We start from the raw sequence: 8,082 nt of genomic DNA on the forward strand, positions 1-8,082 counted from the left end.
ATTCCCGGTCCGTTTTTGCCGGGCAGGCTCCAGAGTTCGTTGTGCTAGATTGCAACAAAATTGTGCAATTAGTTTTTGATTTCATTTACATTCAGTACTCCATGCATGTACCGCAAGTTTGATGTGATGGGGAATCTTCTTTATAGTGCTAAAATTGGGATTTTGGAGTGAACTAAACATGGGCTTATCAGAACATGTATGCCTCAGAACAAGCCCAAGAAATAATTTCAGTTAGGCAGTACCTCGTAAGCATTAATATCTGAGAAGAGAACATGCAAAATCGCAAGAAGAACCAGGTTAGAGTGTTGTGTGAGATAGACATTTTACTTGGGTAGAAGTACATACAAGGAATGACTACCTCAACTGTAAGAACAAAGAAACTTGAGCTATTCGCGCAAAAAAAAAAAAAGGAAACAATGTACTCTGTCCGTATCACTAAAGTAGGAGGGGAAAATAGAACAGGACAGAAAAGCAAAAAAAAAGCAGGAGTGTTTTCAGATTTTGAAGCACATCATGCGTATCTCAGAACATTGCAGTAGTAGACAAGACCATAATGGTTGGTTGCATCTTCCAGGTTAATAAGATATCTGGTGGATGAATGTGTCATCGTGTGTATTTGATTATCTGAAATGTTGTCTTCTTCTTAATCTTTTGGTTTGATCAAAGTTGGTTGGTTTTGATCGATGCTCGGTTCTTTCATTTGAAATCTACAGCTTTTATAATATGTTACAGCATATACGATGGATGAATGTACCATGTGTGTGATGAAGTAACAACATACACATGATGGATGAATGTAGCAAGTGTACAATAAAGCCATGTAAGGAGACAACTACGGTGGCACATGCATGGTAGCATGCTTCATGCCTCATCTTAATTTTTATTTTTTCCTTTTTTTCATGAAGTTTTTATATAACTTTTGTTCTCGATTTGTTTCATTCCAAAGTTTTTCTCTAATCTTTTCTATTTTTATAATTTTGTTCATAACTTTCTCATCCGTCATCCTCATTTTTTTTTCCTTTCTTCGAAGTTTTTTCTATATATTTTGTTCTCACTTTTCTTCCAAAGTTTTTGGCCTACATTTTTGTTTTTTTTTCATTTTGTTCATGACAGTTTGTTCTAAATATTGTTTTAGATTCTTTGCTTCATTTTTTCTTTAGGGACATTTTTCGAAATTTTGTTTCAAAATTCTACCAAAAATGTTTGTTTCCAAAAGTTCATGTCTGATATTTACATCATTTTTAAAAAAATTGTATAGATTTTCAGTTTTGCGTGAAATTTTGCTCTCCAAAGGTTGTTCCTAAATTTTTTTATTCCAATTTTTATTGGTAATTTTGATTAGGGCCAGACTACTCGGAGTCAGGGGATCACGCGTAGCTAGCACTGGACGAGCCGCACAAACTCAAAAGGGGAAGGAGGTGTGCGTGACAGAAATAGAAATAGAAAAGAAAGGGAAAAGCTATACGTTGTTAGGGTGTTTCGCAAGCTCCAGTCATCTGAATTTTGCACCGTCGGATCTTACAGCTGTGGTGCTTTCCCGTCACATAAACTAACATCTGAAAGCGATGAGAAATGACTTGTTAATAGCATGGGCTTCGTTCGCGACCATTTCGGCCCTGTTTGGGAGGAGGGTGCTAAAATTTAGCCCTGGACTAAAGATTAGCCCCCTCAAATGAAGGCTAAAGTTTAGCACTTGGGGTGTTTGGGTGAGGAACTAAACTTTAGCTCTTATGTTGACAAAAGACCTATTTACCCATGTTTTCTCTCCTCTCCTTTAACCCTCTCTGCTTTTCCTTCTCAACTCCTTCCTTCCTGCGATGAGACCGTGCGTTTTCTTGCCGTTGGCCCTGACGAGCATCTCCTCCAGCCATCCCCAGTCGTTGACACCGTGGCTCAGCACCATCTCCTCCATGGACCGTCAGAAGTCGTCGTACGGGTCGGCGGCCTCGATGACCAGTGCCATCACCCCGCCGCAGTGGACGCCCCGGGTTGCTTCTTCACCTTCGCGATGGAGCTCGTGGAGTCAGCCTGTTGTGGGACCGGAGCCCGTGGATGAAGACATCGTCCTTGTTCGCGAGGTGAGGCGGAGGCGGAGGGGACGACCTCGGCGAGCGCGGCCTCATCAGCGACCTCGTGCACCGCCGGATTGAAGCCGAGCCCCCCACGCCCTGCTACCGCACCACCGTATTGAAGCCGTCATCCCCGCGCCCTGCTACTGCCCTGCCGCGCCTGGTCCGCATAGACGGCAAGGACGCCCTCCCGGCCGCGGCGTGCGCCGCTTGCTCGAGCGTGAGGCGCGCCCGTCGAGCTTCCCCTGCGGCCGGCGGAGGGCGGCAGATCTCGCGTGCCGGAGGAGGCGGAGTCGGGCGGAGGTGGCGGGACGGGCTGGAGGAGGCGGGCCGGGCCGGAGGCGGCTGGCCGGGCCGAGCTTGCCCACGGGAAGAGGTGGCGCCAGACCGAACGGCGGCGGCGTGACCGGGCGGAGGGCGACGGGGTGGGCCGTAGGAGGCGGGCGGAGGCGGCTAGCCAGGCCGAGCTTGCCCACGGGAGCGGGAGGAGAAGATGGCGGCAGGACTGGACCGCCTCCTCACCCTTGGATCCGGCAGCCTACGGCGAGGATGGGGAGCGAGAGGGAGCGCGGCGGGAAGGAGAGAGAGAGCGCACGACGGGAAGGAGAGAGAGACGGGGGCACCGGGGGAAAAGAGATAACCAGGACCACTTTTAGTCTATTTTAGCACCTCTTGAAGGGCTAAAGGATTATGGGGTGCTAAATTTTAGCCCTCCAGTTTTAGTCCTGGTGTTTGGCACCAAAAGAGCTAAAATGGACTAAAGTAGGGGTGCTAAACTAAGAGCTAAAATAGACTAAAATAGACTAAAGTAGGGGTGCTAAACTTTAGCACCCCTCTCCCAAACAAGAGTTGATACATTACACTGTCCAAGGCAACCATGGTATAGGGGAAGACGCTGATACATTCTTCCACGAAAAAAAGTTGGGCAGGCATAGGCTAGCTGAGCAATATACGGGGGTGGGGGGACAAGAACATGATCCCTAGTAAAAATACACACGACGTTACTTGAAGAATGTTCAGAAGCACAAGCACTAGCTGAGCAATGTAAGCGTTCATAATTCGTATCTAGAATCCGACCACTTTATGTGAGCGTACTGTATAAAAGAAAGAAGCATATCATAATTCCTGCTTATGAGTTATGACGGCCAAAATTCACTGGTAACTAACACTCATCAGGTTGTGGAATTCATGAACATTCAAATGGCATAAAACAAAGTTGACACAAAATCAATCCCGTGCGGTTGGAGCATTGGTGCCCAAGTCTAAATTTTGAGGGTAAACTTCACTCAACAACAGCTAACAAATCCGATTCCCGGCAGAAACAGTGCTTCTCATCTGTACCAAGGTCCACCTAAAGTATACAACACAGTGAGCAAGTCACATAACTTATCAGAACTTGTAGGACTCAGAACAAGCCCATGAAATATTTTCAGTTAGGCAGTACCTCGTAAGCATTGATATCTGAGAAGAGAACCTGCAAAATCGCAAGAACCAGGTTAGAGTGTCCTGTGAGATACATTTTACTTGGGTAGAAGTACATATAAGGAAGGACTACGTCAACTATAAGAACTGATGGAAGAAACGATGTATTCTGTCCTTAGCACTAAAGTAGGAGGGGAAAATAGACCAGGAGAGAAAAGCAAAATAGAGCATGTGTGTTTTCAGATTTTGCAGCACATTGCAGTAGTGGACAAGATCATACTGGTTGGTTGCAGCTTGCAGGTTAACTCTATTGTCAAACTTAACCACTCTTCAATTTAGTTATGAAATGCAAGCCCCAGTAGGGCCCTCTGTTGGGTTTTGGCCTCTATAAAGGGTCAATTAAGTATCTCGACAAAGCAGTACCTAAATAGAAGATTGAATATATGAAGAGTGCACAATACATTTGTCTTCACAATTAAAGGTCAAACCATCACAATAAGAACCTTAACTGAAAATTATTATTCATTCACATACTCAAAAAAAAAATTACAATCCATTCCTTTACAGAATAACAGTACATCCCACATGTCCAATATTTTCATTCAGTTCATCATATAACAGAAAGATTATAGAAGACAAGCAACCACAAAATGTGCATCACGCAAGTAGAACGTTCTCTAGTAAACAGACTTCACATGCAAGGAAAAAAATGCTTCATGCTAGCAAAAGTGAGTGCTTGGGCATATGACAAAATGCTGCTTACCTTCTTTCCGGCCTCAACTTCACTAACATCAGCACCGACCGATAGAATCTAGCATGAACAATACAATATTGTTGAACTAGAACCTGCTGGAGTTAAGAATCACAGAAACCAACAGTGGATTGAGACCTCACCTCACCCATCAGATATCGCTCGAACTTAACAGCAGACTTTGGTAACAATACACCTCCAGCAGATTTCTACAGGTACAGAAAAGTTTAGTTGGACAGCTAATTATATGAAAGTATCAACATGTTTGTATCCAGTGACATTGTTCCACAAGATTGGACAATCATTCTGCTATGTGCTATAGAAGAGCAAACAGTCACAGTTGCTTTTGCTAACTTCTAAAAATAAAGGGGCCTTCCTAGCCAGCACATAACATGTCAAACTAACCACACATAGGAATAGGTAATGCAAAAATCTGATGGATTTGCAACAGCCAAACCACAAGTTTGCAGTATTGTATATCTCTATACAGTGCATGAAACAGAACACTACAATTACAGGCTCCAGTGAACCAATAATACAGCTTAGCATATGAACATGAGATTTCCCCGAGACATTCCGAAACCCAAGTGGTGGGTGGTGCTTCAAAAGCCAAAGTAACTACTATGCTTAGGATATATGTTAATTGAGTTAATTTGATATTTCAATTTTGTTTAGCCACCTAAGTACTTACCCCATGTGTTTCATCAGATTTAAACTTAAATTAACTGAGACCACAACAGTTGAAAAGTGGAGCAAATATCAATTCTACTATAAATACCAACAGAAAAATGGAAGTCCCTAAGGCCTAAATCAGTACACTAAGCTTTTTACAACATCAAAAACTTAAGTACAACCATCCTACGGTTTGTAAAACTTCAATCCATGGTACATGGTGTTCACTTACAAACTAGAATCACCACATTTAAGGATTCTTCAACCATCTACGAACGTTTGAAGTAGGACTAACGCACCAACAATTACCACGCAAGGTCGCAAGCAATCTATACTGAGAAATTTGGCATTGGAAAAATTCACGGCTAGTTGAAGTAGAGGATAGACCTCAGGGATCTGGTGGAGACGGACGAGCACCCGGTCGGACTGCGGCGCCACCTGACGAAAAAACCAACACGAGCATCACAGCGTCAGACATCAGAACCCTACCCCAAAACCCTTGATTCCTTGGAGATTCAAAACCAGAGCGCGTCATCACGGCACCGAGCCCACCTACCTTGGCAGGGTCGTACTTGAGCGCGGCAACGCGCAGCCCGGCCCGGCGGATGGGGGCGGCGCCCAGCGGCCGGCGGCTGGTACTGCTGCCGGCGACGAGGAAGGGTGAGGCGGCGGCGGCGAGGAGGGAGGGCGCCATTGGAGAGCGGAGGCTAGGGGAGGGGGCGCGGAAGCTTCTAGAAGGAGGAAGAGGGGGCTGGTTCGTTCCGGCCTTCGGCAATCGCCGGGGGGTGCGTCCCGTCCCTCTTATCTGCTCGCCTTGCTCGCGAGGATGGAATGGGTGGATCGACTGATGGTTTTCTTCTCGATGCTTCTTATCTTATTGGGCCCTTGTATTTTGCTGGGCTGTGATTTAGAGAGTAGAGAGATCTTCCATTTAATTTGGCCCGTTACACGAGTTGGGGGGATGATGGGGCCAGATAATTTTTCCAGGGGAACCTCATATCAGAACCGAACTCGTCGAATCTGACTAAGGCCCCATTTTTTTTCAGCGGATTGGTCCGAACGAGGCCCGTTCCGGTAGTTGGAAGTGCCCGGTTTGAAACCAACCTTACAATGAAAGTGTTATTCTTTTTATCCGACTTGGAAGGAAAACGGACCTAGATTGGAATCCTCTCACACTCTTTAGCCCGGATTAGAACCCTATCTCCTCACCCCCGGATTCATTCCTAGTCTGGAATGAGTGAAAGGGTCGGATCCACAGATTCCTGAGTTCCTGGCCTGGAACCGTTCATGGGCTGCCGAACGAGGCCTAAGGGCCCGTTCAGTTTGGCCGGAATGGCCTGGAATGCAGCACAATCCGGATGGATTAGAACGGCCCAGAATGAATACGACCCAACACAAGAATTGTTGTTCAGTTGGCATAGCTCGGAACCAAACCTGGGCCGGAACGATTTCAATCCTTCCTTCCACAGCCTGGAAGTAATCCCCACCCCATCCCTCCCAGATCGGTGTCTGGCCACGCAACGCAAGGAGACGAGATGCTCCGCTGGCAGCACACGAGGCGACGAGATGGCGACGTGGCAGCGCGAGGTGATGGCACGGTACATCTTCGACGGCCACCACCGCGACAGCGACCACCGCCTTCTCACAGGTAAGCGGCCGCCTTCTCCTCTTCTCTCCCTCTTGCCCTAGGTTTCTTGCTCCCCGGCCATTGCCCTAGGTTTGTTGTTTCGTCGATTGGTTGATCAGGTGCGGGCTAGCCGGATAGATTGGTTGCTTGTAATTTGTGGAGCTCGATGTGTTCGATTCCAGGTCTAGGTTGGATGATTCCTCCCTATTTATGACGAGAAAGCACGAACTTGGGAATGAGAGAGTCTGAAACGATCCTAAAACGCAGCAGTCTCATCATAGCTGGAATTCAGCCAGTCGAAACCCACTTGTTTTATACTACGTCGTCTCCGATGATTTTAACCTGTGTTTATTTCTGATTGAGACTAATAAGATGATTTTAACCTGTGTTTATTTCTGATTGAGACTAATAAAATGTGTGCAAGCGACGGCTGTTAGAGATTTCAAAGAGAAGTTGCTTGGATTCGCAGCTCCCAAACATCATGAGTGAGGCCTTTTGCGTTTGGCAAGTTGCCATTCCACTGTATCTGGTTGTTTGGGGAAATAATTTTGTGTTAATAAGATATGGTTGCTCCAGCATCTCATTGTAGTCAGTCTCATCAGAAGGTTTAGAATATAGCGATGTATCTGGCACATACCACAATGTTTTACTGCTTCTCTCTTTACATTTGCAACTCTGAACAGGAACAGTTCAGTTTAGCTTGAGATTATGTTCACATGCATTATAGTGCTAAAGGTTTGGATTACTTCTGTGTTAAAAACCCACAATCAGTTAGTGCTAGATGGTAGTATACTTTCAGTTTCAGTTCCTTGTCATGGCAGTATACTTTCAGTTTCAATTCCTTGTCATTGCAGTATGTTGTTATAGCTTAATTATGATTTTGTGCCGAACTCTTAAATAGTGTCCAATATATTCATGATTGTTAAAACGATGACTGCGGTTGCAAGTTGTTTTGTTTGGAGTAACGATGACTACAGTCAGAAACATCATTTGCTGTTTGGAGTATGGGAGGAATATAGCTATGGGCACCCATCTGTTTGAATTTGAAATATATTTGTAGATCTTCCTACCTCAGACTTAATGGCCTGTCATTCTTGATCATTTTGCCTGCAGTTATAACAAAAATTTATTCACATCAATTTTACCTGCCTGTTTCTTCTCTATTAATACATGCCTGCAAATTTCTTGCTGGTTACTTTAAAAAAAATTGTACATACTTCTTAAAAGCTTTGTTGGTGAATCTGTTTTTCATCCAGAATATCTTCAACATAGCAGTTTTTCAACGGTCTTTAAATATCAGTTGTCATTGTTTTACTCGTTGTATAGATCAATTGTTTTTTATGTGGCACTGACGTAGTAGTCTAGTACTATTGAGTTATAAAGTCTCCTTTCTACCTTGCAAAACAAACCTGATGCTATATCTTAACAACTCTCTACCATCGTACTAGGATAAAATATGCTATAGGTCCCATGCTCTGCTAAGTCATCATGGATGGTTATTTATCTCCGATCCATTTGTTGTGATATGTTTTGATATGTTC

General features: G+C 44.7%; 1 protein-coding gene across 1 annotated transcript; it reads right to left on the bottom strand.

Annotated features, from left to right (window-relative positions):
- Nucleotides 1-3,127: 3,127 nt before the first annotated feature.
- Nucleotides 3,128-5,758, bottom strand: LOC101759866 (10 kDa chaperonin 1, chloroplastic). The gene is made up of 6 exons (XM_004983554.4): nucleotides 5,471-5,758; nucleotides 5,302-5,352; nucleotides 4,386-4,451; nucleotides 4,255-4,302; nucleotides 3,514-3,543; nucleotides 3,128-3,420 (listed from the first exon to the last, which is right to left on the bottom strand). Exons 1-6 carry the CDS (start codon nucleotides 5,606-5,608, stop codon nucleotides 3,352-3,354), a joined length of 402 nt encoding a protein of 133 aa, XP_004983611.1. The 5' UTR covers nucleotides 5,609-5,758; the 3' UTR covers nucleotides 3,128-3,351.
- Between the last annotated feature and the right edge of the window lie 2,324 nt (nucleotides 5,759-8,082).

The sequence above is a fragment of the Setaria italica genome, chromosome IX, assembly GCF_000263155.2.
Source record: "Setaria italica strain Yugu1 chromosome IX, Setaria_italica_v2.0, whole genome shotgun sequence".
Lineage (NCBI taxonomy): Eukaryota > Viridiplantae > Streptophyta > Magnoliopsida > Poales > Poaceae > Setaria > Setaria italica.